The 24,279-nt window shown below is 43.6% G+C and overlaps 1 protein-coding gene across 5 annotated transcripts in view; it reads right to left on the bottom strand.

Moving 5' to 3' along the window:
• Positions 1 to 5,972: 5,972 nt before the first annotated feature.
• The window catches only part of plekha6 (pleckstrin homology domain containing, family A member 6), a 171,736-nt gene continuing 153,429 nt past the window's right edge, over positions 5,973 to 24,279 (bottom strand). For all 5 annotated transcript variants that reach the window (XM_041888482.2, XM_041888481.2, XM_041888484.2 and 2 more), the window contains 5 exons: positions 23,986 to 24,141; positions 15,451 to 15,584; positions 15,047 to 15,204; positions 7,855 to 7,963; positions 5,973 to 6,191 (listed from right to left, as the gene is read on the bottom strand). In XM_041888482.2, coding sequence (XP_041744416.2) covers positions 7,857 to 7,963; positions 15,047 to 15,204; positions 15,451 to 15,584; positions 23,986 to 24,141 — 555 coding nt within the window. In that variant the 3' untranslated portion in view covers positions 5,973 to 6,191; positions 7,855 to 7,856. The remainder of the gene's footprint in view (positions 6,192 to 7,854; positions 7,964 to 15,046; positions 15,205 to 15,450; positions 15,585 to 23,985; positions 24,142 to 24,279) is intronic.

Genomic DNA, 24,279 nt, shown 5'->3' with positions numbered 1-24,279 from the left:
GGAGATACCTTTTTAGGCAATCCCTAGCTGCTGGGCTGCTCAGTCCTGGCCCTGGGCGTCTGCCGTACTGTTGGCTGTCACTCTGGTCTTGGCCTAACACACCTGAAACCAGTAATGAATATTTCACTAAAGATCCTAAAGCTGAGTGGGGTGTGTTGGGTTAGGGCACTAAAGGGCGGTGGACCCCTAGGGGCAGGATGGCGCGATCCAGCTATATTGTGTGCAAGTGAAAAGAGCTCTACAGTAATATTAGGTCTATGATATGAATTACAGTGCCCTCTGTAATTATTAGGTCAGTGAAGCATTTTTTCTTATTTTGGCTCTACTCCAAAAGTGTGGATTTGAAATCAAACAATGACTACGAAGTTAAAGTGCAGACTGTCAGCTTTAATTTGAGGGTATTTTCATCCATATCTGGTGAACCATTTAGAAATTAGAGCACTTTTTGTACATTGGCCCCCCATTTTAGGGGAGCAAAAGTGTTGGGACAAATTCACTTGAAGTAGTAAAAAGTTAAGTATTTGGTCCCACATTCATAGCGCACAATGACTATGTAGTGTCGAGTTAACGTTGCTAATTATGCTGTGATGACCAAGGAGGACCCGCTGACGCTGTATTTTCATCATAAGGTTTATTCATAACAAAGGGTTACAGCGTCGATTTACAGATACCTGCAGATACCCGGAGAATAATCGCCCCATCTCTAATATGATTATTCTGTCTTCCTTTCTCCCAACTGTGGTATATATGCTATGTAATCTGATATGGGTGTTCCCTACAGACCAATCCCAGTAGTCCACACACCAGACTTCCTCTGTTCTATGGTGTGTCACCCTAAAACTACTCCCTCTAACACTGAATAAACCTCCTCTCAGGTTCCACTTGAAAACATTAGCAAAGTCATAATTCATCATACACTACAACTACATCAAACTTGTGACTCTACGCCTTTGTTGGATGCATTTGCTGTTTGTTTTGGTTGTGTTTCAGATTATTTTGTGCCCAATAGAAATGAATGATAAATAATGTATTGTTTCATTTTGGAGTCACTTTTATTGTAAATAAGAATATTATATGTTTCTAAAAACTTCTACATTAATGTGGATGCTACCATGAGTATGGATAATCCTGAATTAAATGTGAATAATGGTGAGTCAGAAAGTAACAGACGCACAAATATCATACCCCCAACCTTTCACCATTACAATAACAGGGGTGGTTAGCATTTTTAGGCGGGTATGATATTTGAGCATGTATAACGTTCTCACTCATCATTATTCACGATTCACTCAGGATTATCCATAATCATGGTAGCATCCACATTCATGTAGAAGTGTTTAGAAAACGTGACCCCAAAATGCCCCAAAAGGGTGATATTAGATTGTGTAGAAATGAATCGTTCAGTTCTTACGAATAAAAGTAGCCTATTGTCAATGTTCTTATATAATGTATGGCTGAATTAGAACATCAAATGTCCACCCAGTGACTACATCTTTGCACACAAAAACATGGGTGTTTTTATCTTTCATCCTGTGGTATAGCGTTAGACATTAAGAATACTTTTTCCATGACATAGACTGACCAGGTGAATCTGGTTGAAAGCTATGAAAGCTCCTTTATTGACGTCACTTGCTAAATCCACTTCAATCAGTGTAGACGAAGGGGAGGAGAGGTTAAGGAAGGATTTTCAAGCCTTTAGACAATTGAGACATTGATTGTGTATGTGTGCCATTCAGAGGGTGAATGGGCAAGACAAACATTTTAAGTGTCTTTGAACAGGGTATGGTAGTAGTTGCCAGGCGCACCGGTATGTGTCAAGAACTGCAACGCTGCTGGGTTTTTCACAGGCAACAGTTTCCTGTGTGTATCGAGAATTGTCCACCACCCAAAGGACATCCAGCCAACTTGACACAACTGTGGAATGCACCTCGACACCTTGTAGAGTCCATGCCCCAATGAATTGAGGCTGATCAGAGGGCAAAAGGAGGTGGGTCCAACTCAATATTAGGAAGGTGTTCCTAATGTTTGGTATACTCAGTGTAGATTGGAGAGAGAAATAGAATGTGAGGGAGAGAGAATGTGTGGATGTGTTTAACTATTCTTGTGGGGGCCAAAACAAAAATTTGACCAACTCTGGACATTTTGTTAGTCCCCATGAGGTCAAATGCTATTTCTAGGGTTAAGGTTAGGGTAAGGGCCCTCTCTCTCACTCACTCACACACACACACACACAGAGTGCCCTCTTGAGGAAGGCTTGGGTCAATTCCAGTGGTCCAAAGACTGCCCAATACCCAGAGCTGCTAAACAGAGTTTGGGCATACATCTCTCTGTGTTAGCAACACATGTTCTATGACAACAACATTCTTTTGGGGAATTTTACAGATTTGTTTTGCTGTTGCCAGATATTACATTTACATTTTAGTCATTTAGCAGACACCCTTATCCAGAGCGACCTACAGGAGCAATTAGGGTTAAGTGCCTTGCTCAAGGGCACATCAACAGATTTTTCACCTAGTCGGCTCGGGGATTAGAACCAGCAACCTTTCGGTTACTGGCACAACGCTCTTAACCACTAAGCTACCTGCCGCCCCAAGATATAAAATTGTAATTTGACTTCTTCCTAGAAAGCAAGCCTAATGTATTGGATCTTTCATTAGAAGTTTAAAAGTCAGAGTTTGCCAAACTCTACCACTAGGATACCGATGCCAGTAAGAACAAACAGATGATAGCTTTACCTTATAATAATTCAAATATACTTTATTGGAGGTTGTAAATGGGATCCCTGTGAAGTGCAGTATTGTTGACCATATAGCACAGTCCAGAAAGTGTTCCCATCCGAGCTCCATAGGTTCACCATGTCAATGATGGGTTTGACCTCTAACCTTCGAACTCAGGTCGCAGAAGAGAATGTCTCAAAGGAATACGGAAAGTAAAATGACAGTTGATATCATACTGTGTTTTCCACACATCCAGGCACTCTTCAAAGTCTACGTGATATCTTCAGGTTTATTTATCCAGACATACACATGATAGAATATAACAAAGTCCTTATGATATTGTCAGTAAAGGTCTATTAATATAACAGAGAAAGTATGATGATCAGTAGTATGATTATTTTGGCAGTGATACTCAACATCAATAACATGATCAAAACAATAACGGTAATAATAAATGTTCTTATAAAGTACGGCGGGATATTACGAAAGCATCTAAAGAGAAACACATACTGTATATATTTGTATACATTCACTTTATTGCAATAAGGTTTTCCTAAAGCAAGCATATGATTTTTCACTTTTTTATTTGCATAGTTCAAGCAGTTTGTGTATTTTCGCCAAAATAGCAACAGTTGATGTTATTATTAAGATATACATAGTTGAAATGGGAAATATGTACATAGACCAATGTGCTAAATCCTTCCACATCAATATTAGCCACAAATGCTACATGTTTAATCAAATATTGGACACCCCGTATGAGGCAACACATATGAGGCCAATTGTTCCAAAAAATACCAATATTTTCAAAATCATCTTTAACCAGGCCCTTCAAGACAATTCTTAAAAGCAAAAAAAAAAAATATATTTTTGCAATAATAATTTTCCCCCAATATCATGTAAAACGCAAAACATTCCAGATTACGTGTTAAAAATGTAACCTGTCGGCTGAAACCTTATTTTAGTCATCAAATCCCATGCGTCTAAAAAAATATGTACTGCATCTTTTTGACCTTAGTTTTCCCTTTCTCAAACAAGAAAAAATATAATTATTTTCTTCAGACTTCTGTTTTTTTTGTGTGTATACAAATGTTTCACTTGCCTTCAAACATGGCGGCTTGAGTCTGAAGAAACATATCTTCCTGTACAGACACAACATTACCTCTGAGCCAATATGACAAAGGGGGAGAAACGGATGAAGGGATGGGGGAAAAGACAGAGAGAGGGAGAGATGGGTGGATAGTGATGGAGGGAGGAATGAAGACAGAAATAAAAAGAGCTGTACTTTCAGAGGCCACAGGTTAAATCTGGAGACACTAACAGTGATCTGACGTTCATGCACGTTCAAACACATTTTCCAGCCAAAATGCAAATGATGGGTCAGCAACTTATATTAGAGGACAGGAGGAGGAGGAGTATGTGGCACATAAATGCACCATGATACGTTCTCCACTTCAGATAGCATGTGGAGTGACTTTAGAATTACAATGTAGAACTCATACAATCCATTCCATTTAGACAAGAAATGTAACATATGTTTATATTTCTTGCATTTAGAATTCCTCCAACCCTGACCAGGACAGTAATATGTCTATATATGTGTCTATCTATCTGTCTCACCCAAAGTGGTTGATCACGTTAGAAGTGATGGGTCATAGAAAAATAATTAGATGTATTTTGAGAGGTAAAAATGTGTTGATCCGAATAAATCATCTCTATATGCTAAAAAGGTTCAGACTTCAACATAGCACTGTATAATATTAGGGATATAATAAATGTAGGATGTATTTAGCTTTCTGATATGTACAGTACACTGTAAGTTGGCTGTGATGCAAGTTGCTGGCCCATCTTAACACAAACATGTGTTTCAACTAGCAGACTTACAATTCTAAGGTCACTTCTTTTTTTCACTGACGTCTTTCCACATACTATATTCTGTACTGTATATATATATAAATGTAGATATAGAGAGATTTTATCTACACATGTATCTATTGATATACTGTACCACTGAAGTAAGGTCTTATAGCAGTGAGAGAACTAAGAGGATTCCAATGGCTTTAACGCTAACGGTGTGTGGGCTGTACTCACATCAAGACACACAGTTACCAGAGAACTAACAGTAGTTTCAGAGTGAGGCAGGATGGGTCTTCCTGCAGACAGTCACACACATACACATACAGGTCCCAACCAGCCCTGGGTGTAGGAAGGAAAGGGGACAGAGGGGGTGTAGGCTAGCCTAGAGAAAGGGCTGGGAGGCAGGCGTCACAGTGTGTCAGGTGTTCAATAGGCGTGTTCCTCACCTGGGATGGTGTGTGTGTGCTTTCATACAGTACCCCCCCCCCGTTTTGTTTTTTGCCCTAACACTACACAGCAGATTCAAATAATCAAATCTTGATGATGAGTTGGTTATTTTTGTAAATTATTTTTTGTCATTTTAGCAGACGCTCTTATCCAGAGCGAATTACAGTTAGTGAGTGCATACATTTTCATACTGGCCCCCATGCTCTACCAGCTGTGGGGGGTGGGGGGGGGTTGGGGTAGGGTGGTGGTTCAGGACCGAGTTTGGGAAACCCTGTGTTATGTTACTGTTCCCACTCCTATATCTCTTTATGGCTCTTCAACTACCATCAGTCCGCATCCTCCTCCTCCTCTGTGACCATTTCCTGTTACACTGTAACATCAGCCTCTGATTGGTTCTACTGCTCTCTGCACCAATAAGAAGCTCTCACTCCCCAGTCCCTCTTCCTGAAGTCCAGCTCCGGCAGTCTTATTCCCTGTTCATCTTAACAGAGATCCGTGCATCACGTACGATAAGTCCCCTCCTGAACCGTTCAGTCACAAAACTCTACTGTCCTTGGCTTCTAGTCTCTGTGGTCCTTCTAATCTCTCCATAGCATACACCGTCCTGAGCTGAGTAATGGAGAAAAACTGTCGAAACAGTCTCACTGTCTGTGTAGCATGGCGGAGAGCATGTTAGAGTGCTGTATACACCCCTGCTTTCTGGCTAGTTTAGTAGCATCAAATTCTGTGTCAAACGCATCACCCCCAAAATAGTTAAAAACTACAGCATTGTGTTTTATTTGCTTTTGTTTAGTTTGCTTTACCTGCCCTTATAGAGAAGCTATTTTCTGCCAGGCCTAGACTGAGAAGAAGAGTGTAAGTGTGGTGAATGATAGAGGGAGAGTGGAGGGTGCTGTTATAGAGCCCCTTGAGGTGGGAGGTATGGACCTCCATCATAGTCTGTTTGCCTTGAAAAAGTCCTCAGGTGGCCAACTTCCCAGACTTCCTGTGACAGCTTCCTGTTTCCTGTTGTGTTGTTGTGGAGGTCGTTGGGTTTATACACTGGCGGGCAGGTGGTCTGGGAGACTAACCAGTTTCTAAACATAACCAGTTTCTTTGGGCATTTTCTTTATATTCCGGTGGATCGTCAGAAGGACGCTCCATCAAACTTGACGGCAGCCAAAGCTTGAGCTAGAGATGAAAGAGAGAGATGAAAGAGAGAGAGAGAAAACATACTTTAACCCCAGTACAACTCACTTTTACAAAACACTCAAACAAAGACACAATGGAAACTGAAAGCAGAGAAAGGAAACGTATCCAGACTCAGATTAGTTCCCTTTCTACAATTTGTTTGTGTAACTCTCTAAATGCTTATTTGACCACAGGACAATTCTCTGTGCTGCCTCATTTTGGTAAACCACTCCAAGCCAGTTTGTACCAATCACTGCTGAGGATCCTGTCACTGAGTACAGGATGTGCCCCTGTTATGTTTGAGAGTGGTTATTGAGGGGACTCAATAGTTGTCACAACAAGGCTGAGAAAGCTGCAGTGCAACGTCAACTTGTCAACATTTTCCACTGAACATACTCTGCGTGGTTGCAATTTGGGTACACAAGTCCACAATGGTGCTTTCACAAGACACACATTTAACTGCCATCAGCTTCAAAACAACAACAATGATCATAGAAAGTCATGGGAGTATGACCGCCGCTCTATATAATACATTTAGAATAAAACAATGTTTGGTGTGGGTATGCAGACAATAGACCCTGAACACCGTAAGTCAACCAGGAAGACATTAGGTTGGAACTGAAGATACTACCCATGGACTTCAAGCTCTTTTAAGGTATTGCATTGTTGTGCCATTTGTGTAAGTCTGCATTCAGTTTGTGCTCCTGGCTTTTGGAAGGGCCATGTGTGACCCTACCAATGTTTAAAAGTATGGCGGATATCTCAAGTTGTTTTTTCCAAACACATTGCAGGGAAATAAATCAGGATCGTTTGTGAGGTGTGAGTTTTTGACCAGCAATGACAGGACCGTGTTCTTTGTAAGGATTATGGTCATAACCAACCACTTAAACTAATGAAAAATGTGCTGACAGGAAGCTTGATCATCCAATTAGTTGAATGTGATGGCTGTTAGCTCCAAATCTGAAACAGCAGTTTATCATTATTGGATTGTATTGCTGAGTATGTGTTGTACGTGGCAGCCTGGCTTCATTCAATGCGTATAGCTCTAAATTGACTGGTCCATGGCAGAAAACAGAGGCCCCGTCCTGAATGGCCCCAGCTTAGCCCTACTCATTTAACCCTGTGTACAAGTACAGGGTACAGAACTTCACATCCGAGTCAGCTGTCATCACTCTCTCTAACAGCATCACTTCAGCCTCACTTCCTCTCTGTGTCCTACATCAGCACAAACTGAGAGACAGATAATCCCGACTTCAGGGGGAGGCCTCCACAAATCTTCAAGGGATAGTTCACTGTCATATCTGTATTGATTCATCGTTTCTGTACATAGAAATGCGTACAGTACGTGGATGAGGACTGGTAGTAATATACAATTGTTGTACGGTTATTTCGGTATAGTAAACATAAATATCATGTTAGCACTGTTCATTGAGAGCATTCTGAACTATTTTCCAGTTCATAAAACAATTGAGCAAAGCAGATAGCAATAAAATATCCACCTGCAGCCATTGGTCAAGACATCACCTGATGGAAAAACTAAGAGCCCTGCCCAAACCAGGAGAGGTGAAGGAGGGGGTGTGAGGTAGGAGGAGGAAACCAGAGCGGGGGTGAGGAAGGGTGGGGGTGGGGGGGATGTAAGTGTAGTTGGTGGGCGGGGACTCACCTTCACAGACTCACACCTTCATGATGTGAACGGAGTCGGAGAAGTCGGCGGAGGACGGGGGAGGGGCCAGGTTGGTCGGGGAGGCGGGGGGGGCTGGGGGCGCACTGGGCTGGAATGGAATGGGGGTGTGAGGTGAGAACTAGCAAAACAAATAGCAAAACATGAAGGTGTAAAGCAATAATAAAGGGGTGAGGCAGCTACAACAGGGAAGACTGTGCCCTCACTGCACCCCACAAGCATAACAGGAACATGACATCTGTAGGGATATGGTGCTAAGCCTGTATAGCTTTGTACTGAGGAAGCAAGGGAATGTAGCAAGAATGCTATGATAAAGCCATTGCACCTGGATCTGGAGTTTGGCTACACACATTCAGAACACTTTAGAAAATGGAATAGTTTGAACAGCTGTTATCTAGATTAGGTTTACAAAGTAAATGACAGAAAGCATGAACGTCAGTAACAAATTGTAGGTATAGTTGCAGAATATATATATATATATATATATACATACACACAGTGGGGAGAACAAGTATTTGATACACTGCCGATTTTGCAGGTTTTCCTACTTACAAAGCATGTAGAGGTCTGTAATTTTGATCATAGGTACACTTCAACTGTGAGAGACGGAATCTAAAACAAAAATCCAGAAAATCACATTGTATGATTTTTAAGTAATTAATTTTCATTTTATTGCATGACATAAGTATTTGATACATCAGAAAAGCAGAACTTAATATTTGGTACAGAAACCTTTGTTTGCAATTACAGAGATCATAAGTTTCCTGTAGGTCTTGACCAGGTTTGCACACACTGCAGCAGGGATTTTGGCCCACTCCTCCATACAGACCTTCTCCAGATCCTCCAGGTTTCGGGGGCTGTCGCTGGGCAATACGGACTTTCAGCTTCCCTCCGAAGATTTTCTATTGGGTTCAGGTCTGGAGACTGGCTAGGCCACTCCAGGACCTTGAGATGCCTCACATCGGAGCCACTCCTCAGTTGCCCTGGCTGTGTGTTTCGGGTCGTTGTCATGCTGGAAGACCCAGCCACGACCCAACTTAATGCTCTTACTGAGGGAAGGAGGTTGTTGGCCAAGATCTCACGATACATGGCCCCATCCATCCTCCCCTCAATACGGCGCAGTCGTCCTGTCCCTGTCCCCCAGAAAAGCATTTCCAAAGAATGATGTTTCCACCTCCATGCTTCACGGTTGGGATGGTGTTCTTGGGGTTGTACTCATCCTTCTTCTTCCTCCAAACACGGCGAGTGGAGTTTAGACCAAAAAGCTCTATTTTTGTCTCATCAGACCACATTACCTCATCTCCCATTCCTCCTCTGGATCATCCAGATGGTCATTGGCAAACTTCAGATGGGCCTGGACATGCGCTGGCATGAGCAGGGGGACCTTGCGTGCGCTGCAGGATTTTAATCCATGACGGCGTAGTGTGTTACTAATGGTTTTCTTTGAGACTGTGGTCCCAGCTCTCTTCAGGTCATTGACCAGGTCCTGCCGTGTAGTTCTGGGCTGATCCCTCACCTTCCTTATGATCATTGATGCCCCACGAGGTGAGATCGTGCATGGAGCCCCAGACCGAGGGTGATTGACCGTCATCTTGAACTTCTTCCATTTTCTAATGATTGCGCCAACAGTTGTTGCCTTCACACCAAGCTGCTTGCCGTATTGTCCTGTAGCCCATCCCAGCCTTGTGCAGGTCTACAATTTTATCCCTGATGTCCTTACACAGCTCTCTGGTCTTGGCCATTGTGGAGAGGTTGGAGTCTGTTTGATTGAGTGTGTGGACAGGTGTCTTTTATAAAGGTAACGAGTTCAAACAGGTGCAGTTAATACAGGTAATGAGTGGCGAACAGGAGGGCTTTTAAAAAAACTAACAGGCTGTGTGAGAGCCGGAATTCTTACTGGTTGGTAGGTGATCAAATACTTATGTCATGCAATAAAATGCAAATTAATTACTTAAAAATCATACAATGTGATTTTCTGGATTTTTGTTTTAGATTCCGTCTCTCACAGTTGAAGTGTACCTATGATCAAAATTACAGACCTCTACATGCTTTGTAAGTAGGAAAACCTGCAAAATCAGCAGTGTATCAAATACTTGTTCTCCCCACTGTATATATAGGATATTATGACTATAAAGGTAATACGGTGGAAAATTTAGCAAAGTGCTTTTCTGGAGGCAAGATAAAATAAAGTCTGCTATCTGGCAGCACCAGCGTAACAGATACAGTACAAACTTGGTTTGAACTGGTTTGAACTCTGTGCAGCTGGACAATAACAGTATCTGTCCAGTCTAGGGTGACGCATGCTCAAAGGTATGGTTTCATGACAATGTTATGACCGCGACTGACAGCAGTCAGCACACAGTATGATTGAATACTTAACAGTCCTATAAGACTTGATAAATCAAACCCAGATTTGTTTTCCTTCAGTTCGTTACATTACATGGACAAGTTGATGTTCAATTTCCCCTTATCATAAAGTAATTTGTGATGACTATGCATAAGTGATATGTGGTTGGTTGTGGGTAGGGTAGAGACAGAGATAGTGATATGTAGTAAGCAGTGAGCGATTGTGCTGTAGTTTTCAGCAAACGGAAACTCTGTCGATCTAACTATTCATGGGTTGCGCCTCCATCACTCAGTCACGTCATGCCATTGTTATGAACGTTCTTAAGATTCCTCCAACATATTGTTGCCCAAAAGGCTACTGGGGCCGGTTGCACCAGTTGGTCGTAAGTGGGTCGTAACTCTAATGTGCTCTACGCAGGACCTAAAAATTATACCTGTTGGACCACCTGGGCATAAGGCCTTCTATGAACTACGCCTGGGCATAGATTCTACACCTAGTAGGGAGCAGGTGTAGGGTATTAAATTGCACAGAAAATAATAGCAAAATAATACTTTTGATTTATGCTACATTATAGCATGCTAAATGTATTTGAGCAGATATTATCAATCTACACTGAACAAAAATATAAATGCAACATCTAAAGTGCTGGTCCCATGTTTCATGAGCAGAAATAAAAGATCCCAGAAATGTTCCATATGCACAACTTTGTTTACATCCCTGTTAGTGAGCATTTGATCCTTTGTCAAGATAATCCATCCACCTGACAGGTGTGGCATATCAAGAAGCTGATGAAATAGCATGATCATTACACAGGTGCACGTTGTGTTGGGGACAATAAAAGGCCACTCTAAAATGTGATTTTTTTTGTCACAGATCCCACAGATGTCTCAAGTTTTGAGGGAGCATGCAATTGGCATGCTGACTGCAGGAATGTCCACCAGAGCTGTTGCCAGAGAATATAATGTTCATTTCTCTACCAATGTCGTTTTAGAGAATTTGGCAGTATGTCCAACCGGCCTCACAACCGCAGACCACGTGTAACCACGCCAGCCCAGGACCTCCACATCTGGCTTCTTCACCTGCGGGATCGTCGGTGGGGGGGACAAATTCTGATTGGATGGGCCTGTCTCCCCAGTGGGTTGACCTGGCTCCCAAGTGGGTGGGCCTATGCCCTCCCAGGCCCACCCATGGCTGCGCCCCTGCCAGGTCATGTGAAATCCATACATTAGGGCCTAATGAATTTATTTCAATTGACTGATGTATTTATATGAACTGCAACTCAGTAGAATATTTGAAATTGTTGCATGTTGTGTTTATATTTTTGTTGAGTATAATATAACAGCTGCCACCTCCACTAATTTGCCCAGCCAGAGATCAAATAACCAAATATACAGACAGAGATTGAGTGAAACAAAATCACATTGATTGATTATCAGACAAGTCAAAGGCTTTTAGTCGGGATATAGCCTAGGCTACTACGTGAGTGACGAGCAAATTAATCCACCTGTTATACTAGGCTAACTAACGTAGGCTACATAACACGCTAGCAAAATGTTCTGAAAACACTATTTGACGAGTAAACTAGACTAAAGATTGTCATCATGAACACACCTCAATTTCGCAAACATTTTCCCAGCTTAATTGTAAACACATATCCAAATGGAGATTCCGTGAAAACAAAAATATGACATTGATTGATTTATCAATACGAGTCCCCATGCTTGTCTCGATGCAGCGCAATAACGCTGTCCCAAACATAACGTTGCTGAAATTATAGTTGACCACACACGGCTATTGCTTTAAAGTATTTAAAACGGTTGGATGTCTTAATTTGGATGTCTTAAGCAATAATATGATAAATGCCTTCAATGGCATTAGCGTACTTTATTCCAATATTTTCGTCATTCAGTGATATTCATTCCCACAGCAATAGGCCCTTTTCACGTGACGTCAGACAACTTCCGTTCTGCCGCGATGCAGGTTATGTTTACATCCGGTGTCGCTTAGGAACGCTTAGCTAGTAGCACATCATTATGGAGTTCACCCAGTCCCTTTCACATCTGCCACCAATACGACTTAACGACGTAGAACGACTTGCTGACAAGTGGTCCCTTACTTCAAGATCGAAGCTTGATAAAGCTATCCTCAGGGGGAAAGTGCTGACTGCAAACAAAGGTGCTCCCACGAAGAATCTTAAAACTTGGTCCCTCATCTCTCCTGATCGCCCTCACCCAACGGGCACGTATTTCTCCATCAACAGGGAAATCGTGAAAACTCAGATACGGGAATTTCTGTTTGTTGTTTGAACAAAATGGTACACTGCAATAGCATCTTCTCGAAGATTGTGCCATGCTTCGGTGTTGGATGGGATACTGTTGCGATACAGACACCGAGAGAAAAGAAACAGCTAAATTAACATTCAGCTTTGACCAGGAATCAATATTTATCTAGCTATCATGCACAACAGTATTTGAATAGGTGAGTTACTATACATTCATGAATAAACTAACTGCCTAACAAAGGGTTAGATAGCTAGCTAAGTAAACTTGTTACATTACAGCCAGGCAGCAATGTAACGCTACCTTTAACGTTATCGGTATCTGGTACTAAGTTGTTGTTAGCTAACGTTAGCCCACTTTTAAGTAACTAAGGCAGTGAACAATTATGAATTAACAATAACGTTAGCAAGTTACAAACCATTGCATATACGTAAACATTATTACTCTTAACTTTACTAATTTAACTTAAACGTACCTTTTGGAATTTCTTCAAGTAGCTAGCTTGCTAGTTAGTGGTCAACAGTTGTATTTTCGTTGAGAAGTCTCAGGTTACGGGCGAACGGAAGTGAAGTTAACCTGCTACGCGGAAAGGCGGAAGTTAGATGACGTCATCGTGAAAAGGGCCTATTATTGATTGATCCAGCCAGTTGTGGTTAAGAAATTTGCATGCATAGTGGTGGGCTTTGCGAAGTGAAGGGACATGCCTCGCAAAGTTTAGAACTGCCACAAGGATGGTAACAGCCTAGTAACAGGTGCTGCCTAGCAACCATCATTATGAAGAATAAAATGTCATGAACGCGCATTGCTTATGCCGGACTTAGCTACGACTAGTCATATTTTTGGTTGGTGCAACAAGTGTAAATTCTGATCCCAAAGTCGGACATATCTACGCCCGACCTAGCATTTAAGACCAACTTTTTTATGCCCAACTGGTGCAAACGGCTCCTGGTGTCCAGTCACTCTGAACAGGGGCTAACGACTGTTTCATTGTGATGTCGCCAGATTGCCTTTAGAGGCAGTATCACTTTAGCTAGCTAGCTAAAACAGGGGACAGCATCGAATTTTTGCTAGCTAACGTTAGCATTGCTGCATTTGATGAACTTTGCTAGCTAATGGCAACGTTTCCATCCATAGCAAAAATTCGATGCTGTCCCCTGTCTTAGCTAGCTAGCTAAAGTGATACTGCCTCTAAAGGCAATCTGGCGACATCACAATGATGACAAAAGTTTTGCCTACTCATTATTTGCCAACTTCTGATACGTCATCGTGTTTCCAAGCCCCTGTAATGCACTTTAGACAGAATCTTCATCAGCGTCCATTGAGAATGCATTGAGTAGAATGCTCAGTTGGGCATGAGTCCTAAAACGAATGTCCAAAACAATATTGTGGCCAAACGTGCAACCCATGGATAGGAGTGGACTAGTGAAACAGACAGCGAGACAGCCAGAGTTAGAGAAAACAGTTTGGTAAAATATCTTCCCTGCTGGCACCAGACTTTCCACAACAATGCCATTCTAATTTGAATTTCTCAATAGAAGATGATCATTTTAGAACGCCTGGTGGTAACATGGCGACATTACAGATTCTAAATCTCGGTTCATCTGAGTTGATCATATCTCTGTTAATCTATTGCTCTGGGGACAGGGAAAGGTAGTAACATGTGGGACTGTCTTGGGATGCCCTGTGAATGGACAAGGTTTATGAACCGTTTTTGTAGGCGCAAATACAGATCCTTGAATAGCAATGTGTGTATCTGTCACCAGTTTTTTTTCTTCATTAATGCACACTGTTGCAAACTGTAGCAACATGTTTTGTAATGGAAAATGTTTCGCAACGAAAACGAGAGTTTCTTATTGGACAAATTCAGGTAGGTCCCTCCCCGTTTCGTCCCATTTGCTTCTTTTGGTTTCTAGTGAAAACACCCCAGGTGGAAACTACTGCACACGGTGAGGAAGTGAGGGTGTGGTTGGCTGGGGTTAGGTAGTGATTGGGTAGTGGACACTGGATAGTGGATTATATTGCAGTACAGCAGACAGTGAGGGAGTGAAGGAGTGTGGTTGGCTGGGTTTAAGCAGCGGATAGTGGAATATATTGCAGACATTTTACAGTGAGTTAGGGGTTACATTGGGATTTTATAGTTGATGAAACTGGCCCTTAGAACCTTTTCAAAAATTCACTGTATATATTTTATCAAAATGTTTTTCTTTCGAACAAGGCAGTTCCACTATGTTCACCTCCAATTGAACCCCTACAAAGCTGTCATTGATATTGGGTGTTGAGTGTGTTGCAAACAGTTGGAGAGGGATTGAACATTTCAGTGATTGATAAAGGAAATGTGTATCATAGAGGGGAGGAGGGAAGGGGTTTTGGAGGAAGGAGGAGGTGTTGCAGCAACACATCGCCTCTCGTCGCTGGGGGTCCCCTCAGTGGCAGGGGGGCGACAGGGCCGCGGTCGAGGTTGGCAACGGTAACCTTGAGGGCGTTAACCGTGGTGACAGAGTGGTCGGGGTGGTGACAGTGGAGCGGTAGGCGGCGGAGGCGTCCTCACCGGAGAGCAGGCGGGAGCGTCGCGAGGCCTCGGCAGCCAGAGCACAGGAGATCTCGATCCTCTTCTCCTGCTCCTGAATCTTCTGCTCTGGGTTGCCCTGGTGATGAGGACCGCCCCCCTCAGTAGGACCGTCCAATAGGGGAACCACATTCTGGAGACTGGAGGGAGAGGGAGAGGTGGCAGGGGAGAGAGGCAGAGGGGAGGGCGAGAGTGTGACAAAGAGAGCAAGAGAAAATAGATTAAATGAGAATGTTTAATACAGAACATGTGGCATTCCATAAAACTGATGTGAAACAGAGGATGGAGAGGAGAGAAAGTTTTGCCAAAATTTGAGTAAATACACTACTGTACGTATGTGTGTGTGAGAGGTGTATTGGACAGTAGTTGGTAGTGTTTGTACTTACTTTGATTTGGCAATGAGAGTCTTGATCCTCTCTACTTTCTTCTGTTTCTCCTTCTGCTCCTCTGGGCTGAGAGGAGTGGTGGGCTCCATATCCAGGTAGCGCTCCGGAATCAGAACCTTGTCTGGAGCACAAAGCTGAGGACACAACACACATCAGAGGAGGTTTGGTAACCATTTATTTTATGGGTCCTTTATACTGAACAAAAATATAAACGCAACATGTAAAGTGTTGGTCCCATGTTTCATGAGCTGAAATAACAGATCCAAGAAATGTTCCATACGCACAAAAAGCTTATTTCTCCAAAATGTTCAGCACAAATGTGTTTACATCCCTGTTAGTGAGCATTTCTCCTTTGCCAAGATAATCCATCCACCTGACAAGTGTGGCATATCAAGAAGCTGATTAAACAGCATGATCATTACACATGTGCATCTTGTGCTGGGGACAATAAAAGGCCACTATAAAATGTGCAGTTTTGTCACACAACACAATGCCACAAATGTCTCAAGTTTTTAGGGAGCGTGCAATTGGCATGCTGACTGCAGGAATGTTCACCAGAGCTGTTTCCAGAGAATTTAATGTTAATTTCTCTTCCATAAGCCACCTCGAACATTGTTTTAGAGAATTTGGCAGTACGTCCAACCGGCCTCACAACCACAGACCACGTGTATGGCGTTGTGTGGGCGAGCGGTTTGCTGATGTCAACATTGTGAACAGAGTGCCCCATGGTGGCGGTGGGGTTATGGTATTGGCAGGCATAAAATATGAACAACAAACACTATTGTATGTTATCAATGGCAATTTGAAAGCACAGAGATACCGTGACAAAATCCTGAGGCCCATTGTTTGTGCCATTCATCTGCCGCCATCACCTCATGTTTCAGCATGAGAATGCATGGCCCCATGTCGCAAGGATCTGTACACAATTCCTTGAAGCTGAAAATGTCCCAGTTCTTCCATTACCTGCATACTCACCAGATGTGTCACCCATTGAGCTTGTTAGGGATGCTCTGGATCGAAGTGTACGACAGCGTGTTCCAGTTCGCCTATATCCAGCAACCATTGAAGAAGAGTGGGACAACATTCCACAGGCCACAATCAACAGCCTGATCAACTCTATGTGAAGGAGATGTGTCGTGCTGCATGAGGAAAATGGTGGTCACACCAGATACTGACTGGTTTTCTGACATAAGGTATACTGTATGTCACTAACAGATGCATATCTGTATTCCCAGTCATGTGAAATCCATAGATTAGGGCCTAATTAAGTTATTTCAATTCACTGATTTCCTTATATGACCTGTAATTCAGTAACATTTTTGAAATTGTTGCATGTTGCGTTTATATTCTTGTTCATTATACTTGGTATGCAATGATAGAAATTACCTTGTAAAATGATTCATTACATAAACAACCAAAATTACGAATACAATTAAATGCCAATTATGGGGAATTCTTTGAAGCCAGTACAAAATGTATCAATTACCACGTCATTTTGAAATACCATCTGAGACAGCACCACAGAATTAAGTGTTACTGAAATCGCTTCAGGCTGTTTTCAAAGTGTTTCATTAACTTTGCATTAAGCACTAACCCAGCAAACATGTCCATATTGACACAATGCGGGCTAAAACATTGGCCTCAAGTAGGCTGCCCACATTGGGCCAATGTGCCTTTCCTCATCGACTCCACATTGGCCCGCAAGGCATTGCCCCAGTGTGTCCCAGTGTGGGCAGCCCATGTCTTGTGAGGGCAGCCCTCACTTTGCTTGAAATAAGCCCATCTTTTCCCAGCAAACAATGCCCACATTAGCACAATGTGGGCCCAATGAGGGTTAAAAACATTGGAACCATGTAGATGAGGGTTAAAACATTGGACACATGCATTCGGCCGATGCACCTTTGCTCATCGGCTCCACATTGGCACCAAGATAGGTGGCTTCAAGGGCAGCCCTCACTTTGCCTGACATAAGCCCACCCTTAAGAAGCAGGATGTGCAGGTCATGGGCTGGTGTGGTTACACGTGGTCTGCAGTTGTGATGCCGGTTGGATGTACTGCCAACGACATTGGAGGTGGCTTATGGTAGAGGAATGAACAACAGCTCTGTTGGACATTCCTGCAATCAGCATGCAATTGCAAGCTCCCTCAAAACTTGAGACATCTGTGGCATTGTGTTGTGTGAAAAACAGCACATTTTAGAGTGGCCTTTTATTGTCTCCAGCACAAGGTGCACCTGTGTAATGATCCTGCTGTTTATTCAGCTTCTTGATATGCCACACCTGTCAGGTGGATGGATTAGCTTGGCAAAGGAGAAATGCTCACTAAAATTTCTGGGATGTTTTATTTCAGCTCATGAAAAATGGGACCAATACTTTACATGTTGCGTTCATATTTTTATTCAGTGTATATATACACTACATGACCAAAAGTATGTGGACACCTGCTCATCGAACATCTCATGGTTCCATTCAACCACAAGAGCATTAGTGAGGTCGGGCGCTAATGTTGGGTGATTAGGCCTGGCTCGCAGTCTGCATTCCAATTCATCCCAAAGGTGTTCGATGGGGTTGAGGTCAGGACTCAAGTTCTTCCACACTGATCTCGACAAACCTTTTCTGTATGGACCTCGCTTTGTGTACGGGGGCATTGTCATGCTGAAACAGGAAAGGGCCTTCACGAACTGTTGCCACAAAGTTGGAAGCACAGAATCGTCTAGAATGTCATTGTATGCTGAAGGGTTAAAATGTCCCTACACTGGAACTAAGAGGGTTAGCCCGAACCATGAAAAACAGCCCCAGACCATTATTCCTATTATTATATTCCTCCTCCACCAAACGTTACAGTTGGCACTATGCATTCGGGCAGGTAGCATTCTCCTGGCATCCGCCAAACCCAGATTAATCCGTCGGACTCCCAGATGGTGAAGTGTGATTCATCACGCCAGAGAACACGTTTCCACTGCTCCAGAGTCCAATGGCGGCGAGCTTTACACCACTCTAGCCGATGCTTGGAATTGCGCATGGTGATCTTAGGCTTGTGTGCGGCTTCTCAGCCATGGAAAAACAATTTCATGAAGCTCCCGATGAACAGTTGCTTCCAGAGGCAGCATGGAACTCGGGAGTGAGTGGTAGTAAGTGTTGCAACCGAGTACAGATGCTACGAGCTTCAGCACTCGGCGGTCCCGTTCTGTGAGCTTGTTTTTTTATTTTATTTCACCTTTATTTAACCAGGTAAGCCAGTTGAGAACAAGTTCTCATTTACAACTGCGACCTGGCCAAGATAAAGCAAAGCAGTGCGATAAAAACAACAACACAGAGTTACATATGGGGTAAAACAAAACATAAAGTCAAAAAATACAACAGAAAATATATATACAGTGTGTGCAAATGTAGCAAGTTATAGGCTATAGTGCAAAATAATTACAATTAGTATTAACACTGGAATGATAGATGTGCAAGAGATGATGTGCAAATAGAGATACTGGGGTGCAAATGAGCAAAATAAATAACAATATAGGGATGAGGTAGTTGAGTGGGCTAATTTCAGATGGGTTGTGTACAGGTGCAGTGATCGGTAAGGTGCTCTGACAACTGATGCTTAAAGTTAGTGAGGGAGATAAGAGTCTCCAGCTTCAGAGATTTTTGCAATTTGTCAAGTCATTGGCAGCAGAGAACTGGAAGGAATGGTGGCCAAAGGAGGTGTTGGCTTTGGGGATGACCAGTGAGATATACCTGCTGGAGCGCATACTACGGGTGGGTGTTGCTATGGTGACCAATGAGCTAAGATAAGGCGGGGATTTTCCTAGCAGTGATTTATAGATGGCCTGGAGCCAGTGGGTTTGGCGACGAATATGTAGTGAGGACCAGCCAACAAGAGCGTACAGGTCACAGTGGTAGGTAGTATATGGGGCTTTGGAGACAAAATGGATGGCACTGTGATAGACTACATCCAATTTGCTGAGTAGAGTGTTGGAGGCTATTTTGTAAATGACATCGCCGAAGTCAAGGATTGGTAGGATAGTCAGTTTTACGACGGCATGTTTGGCAGCATGAGTGAAGGAGGCTTTATTGCAAAATAGGAAACCGATTCTAGATTTAACTTTGGATTGGAGATTCTTAATGTGAGTCTGGAAGGAGAGTTTACAGTCTAACCAGACACCTAGGTATTTGTAGTTGTCCACATACTCTAGGTCAGACCCGTCGAGAGTAGTGATTCTAGTCGGGTGGGCGGGTGCCAGCAGCGTTCGATTGAAGAGCATGCATTTAGTTTTACTAGTGTTTAAGAGCAGTTGGAGGCTACTGAAGGAGTGTTGTATGGCATTGAAGATCATTTGGAGGTTTGTTAACACAGTGTCCAATGAAGGGCCAGATGTATACAAAATGGTGTCGTCTGCGTAGAGGTGGATCTGAGAGTCACCAGCAGCAAGAGCGACATCATTGATATACACGGAGAAAAGAGTCGGCCCAAGAATTGAACCGTGTGGCACCCCCATAGAGACTGCCATAGGTCCAGACAACAGGCCCTCCGATTTGACACATTGAACTCTATCTGAGAAGTAGTTGGTGAACCAGGCGAGGCAGTCATTTGAGAAACCAAGGCTATTTAGTCTGCCAATAAGAATGCAGTGATTGACAGAGTCGAAAGCCTTGGCCAGGTCGATGAAGACGGCTGCACAATACTGTCTATTATCGATCGCGGTTATAATATTGTTTAGGACCTTGAGCGTGGCTGAACTGCACCCATGACCAGCTCGGAAACCGGATTGCATAGCGGAGAAGGTACGGTGGGATTCGAAATGGTCGGTGATCTGTTTGTTAACTTGGCTTTCAAAAACTTTCGAAAGGCAGGGCAGGATGGATATAGGTCTGCAACAGTTTGGATCTAGAGTGTCACCCCCTTTGAAGAGGGGGATGACCGCGGCAGCTTTCCAATCTCTGGGGATCTCAGACGTTACAAAAGAGACATTGAACAGGCTAGTAATAGGGGTTGCGACAATTTCGGCGACTAGTTTTAGAAAGAAAGGGTCTAGATTGTCTAGTCCAGATGATTTGTAGGGGTCCAGATTTTGCAGCTCTTTCAGAACATCAGCTGTCTAAATTTGTGTGAAGGAGAAGCGGGGGGGGGGGCAAGTTGCAGTGGAGGGTGCAGAGCTGGTGGCCGGGGTAGTGGTAGCCGGGTGGAAAGCATGTCCAGCCGTAGCAAAATGCTTGTTGAAATTCTCGATTATTGTAGATTTATCGGTGGTGATAGTGTTTCCTAGCCTCAGTGCAGTGGGAAGCTGGGAGGAAGTGCTCTTATTCTCCATGGACTTTACAGTGTCCCAAAACTTTTTGGAGTTAGTGCTACAGGATGTACATTTCTGTTTGAAAAAGTTAGCCTTTGCTTTCCTAACTGCTTGTGTATATTGGTTCCTAACTTCCCTGAAAAGTTGCATATCGCAGGGGCTATTTGATGCTAATGCAGTACGCCACAGGATGTTTTTGTGCTGGTCAAGGGCAGTCAAGTCTGAGGAGAACCAGGGGCTATATCTGTTCTTAGTTCTGTATTTTTTGAATGGGGCATGTTTATTTAGGATTGAGAGGAAATTACTTTTAAAGAACAACCAGGCATCCTCTACTGACGGAATGAGATCGATATCCATCCAGGATACCTGGACCAGGTCAATTAGGAAGGCCTGCTCGCTAAAGTGTTTTAGGGAGCGTTTGACAGTGATGAGTGGTGGTCGTTTGACCGCGGACCCGTTACGGACGCAGGCAATAAGGCAGTGATCGCTGAGATCCTGGTTGAAGACAGCGGAGGTGTATTTAGAGGGTAAGTTAGTCAGGATGATATCTATGAGGGTACCCATGTTTACGGATTTAGGGTTGTACCTGGTAGGTTCGTTGATCATTTGTGTGAGATTGAGGGCATCTAGTTTGGATTGTAGGATGGCCGGGGTGTTATGCATATCCCAATTTAGGTCACCAAGCAGTACGAACTCTGAGGATAAATGGGGGGCAATCAATTCACATATGGTATCCAGGGCACAGCTGGGGAATGAGGGGGGTATGTAGCAAGTGGCAACAGTGAGAGACTTATTTCTGGAAAGGTGGATTTTTAGAAGTAGAAGCTCAAACTGTTTGGGCACAGACATGGATAGTATGATAGAGCTCTGCAGGCTATCTCTACAGTAGATTGCAACTCCACCCCCTTTGGCAGTTCTATCTAGACGGAAAATGTTATAGTTGGGGATGGAAATTTCAGAATTTTTGGTGGCCTTCCTAAGCCAGGATTCAGACACTGCTAGAACATCAGGGTTGGCGGAGTGTGCTAACGCAGTGAATAACTCAAACTTAGGAAGGAGGCTTCTGATATTTACGTGCAGAAAACCAAGGCTTTTACGGTTCAGAAGTCAACAAATGATAGCTCATGGGGAGTAGGATTGATACTGGGGGCTGCAGGGCCTGGGTTAGCCTCTACATCACCAGAGGAACAGAGGAGGAGTAGAATAAGGATACGACTAAAGGCTTTAAGAACTGGTCTTCTAGTGCGTTGGGTACAGAGAATAAAGGGGGCAGATTTCCGGGCGTTGTAGAAAAGACTCAGGGCATTATGTACAGAAAAGGATATGGAAGGATATGAGTACAGTTGAGGTAAACCTAAGCGTTGGGTAACAATGAAAGAGATAGCATCACTGGAGGCACCGATTGAGACGGTCTCGGCGTGTATGGGGGGTGGAACAAAGGAACTATTTGAGGCAGTTTGAGAGGGACTTGGAGCATAATGTTTCCACCTCCATGTTTGACAGTGGGGATGGTGTTCTTGGGGTCATAGGCAGCGTTCCTCCTCCTCCAAACACGGCGAGTTGAATTGATGCCAAAGAGCTCAATTTTGGTCTCATCTGACCACAACACTTTCACCCAGTTCTCCTCTGAATCATTCAGATGTTCATTGGCAAACTTCAGACTGCCCTGTATATGTGCTTTCTTGAGCAGGGGGACCTTGCGGGCGCTGCAGGATTTCAGTCCTTCACGGCGTAGTGTGTTATCAATTATTTTCTTGGTGACTATGGTCCCAGCTGCCTTGAGATCATTGACAAGATACTCCCGTGTAGTTCTGGGCTGATTCCTCACCGTTCTCATGATCATTGCAACTCCACGAGGTGAGATCTTGCATGGAGCTCCAGGCCGAGGGAGATTGACAGTTCTTTTGTGTTTCTTCCATTTGCGGATAATCGCACCAACTGTTGTCACCTTCTCACCAAGCTGCTTGGCGATGATCTTGTAGCCCATTCCAGCCTTGTGTAGGTCTACAATCTTGTCCCTGACAACCTTGGAGAGCTCTTTGGTCTTAGCCATGGTGGAGAGTTTGGAATCTGATTGATTGATTGCTTCTGTGGACAGGTGTCTTTTATACAGGTAACAAGCTGAAATTAGGAGCACTCCCTTTAAGAGTGTGCTCCTAATCTCAGCTCGTTACCTGTATAAAAGACACCTGGGAGCCAGAAATCTTTCTGAATGAGAGGGGGTCAAATACTTATTTCCCTCATTACAATGCAAATCAATTTATAACATTATTTTTTTCTGGATTTGTTTGTCGTTATTCTGTCTCTCACTGTTCAAATAAACCTACCATAAAAATTACAGACTGATCATTACTTTGTCAGTGGGCAAACGTACAAAATCAGCAAGGGATCAAATACTTTTTTCCCTCACTGTACTTATTTAAATATTTTTACAGACTTCATCATTGGCATTGTACAAGATGACAAAGATTACATTACACAACAGAACACTTCAATTGGAATTACATTCTCAGTAATGGTTGCACAAAAATAACTTGTCACCTTAGAACTACAAGGTTCTAGCTGAAAAAATTCTGAACCCTCATTGGTTTGAATGGTGTCAGCAATTTTTATATTGTATAATTGTGTTACTAAACAACATGAATTCGGGTATTTGCAAACCACGTCCCCAAATATTTGAATGAGCCCACGCCTCTACATTATGAAGTAGCTGGGCTTGTTGTGGGCTAGCCTGTGCTAGGCTTGGTGCGGGCTAGCCTGTGCTGGGCTTGGTGCGGGCTAGCCCATGCTGGGTTAGACGGTGTTGGGCTGATCTGACCCATGGGGCGGCGCACAATTGGCCCAGCGTCGTCCAGGGTAGGGGAGGGAATGGCCGGCAGGGATGTAGCTCAGTTGGTAGAGCATGGCGTTTGCAACGCCAGGGTTGTGGGTTTGATTCCCACGGGGGGCCAGTATGAAAAAAATAAATAAATATGTATGCACTCACTAACTGTAAGTCGCTCTGGATAAGAGCGTCTGCTAAATGACTAAAATGTAAATGTAAATGTGGGATTGCTCTGGGCTAGCCTGTGCTGGGCTAACCCGAGTTTGGCTGGTGTGGGCTTGGTGTGTACATTTGTGGGCTAACCCTTGCCCACCTTCCCCACCAAATACCCACATGGGGTCATGTTTACTGGGATACGATATCACGACTGGATCATAGTCACATAAGGATTTTATTACACCGTTTGGTTTTCCAGAGTGTGTCTCACCTCTTTGCCGATGTCCAGGTCGTAGTGGTCAGGTACCATCTGTAACCGTCTGAGGCGAGCAATCTCCTCCCGGGGTGACTCCTGCACCCCCTCGCCCCGTACTGCAGCCTCCAGGTCCTTGATGTCCACCTCATGGGCCGTTAGCCTCCGCTTCACCTGGACACGCACAGAGATAACTAATCGGGAAAGAGACTGGGAGGCCGGACCAAAGGCTCAGCCAATCAACAAGGCCAGGAGAGACAGCCAAGGAGACAGAAGTAGAGGTCTTCATGGGTCCACCCGAACCCGAATACC

The sequence above is a fragment of the Coregonus clupeaformis genome, chromosome 10 (genome assembly GCF_020615455.1).
Source record: "Coregonus clupeaformis isolate EN_2021a chromosome 10, ASM2061545v1, whole genome shotgun sequence".
Lineage (NCBI taxonomy): Eukaryota > Metazoa > Chordata > Actinopteri > Salmoniformes > Salmonidae > Coregonus > Coregonus clupeaformis.
This window is presented reverse-complemented; position numbering and strand designations above follow the sequence as displayed.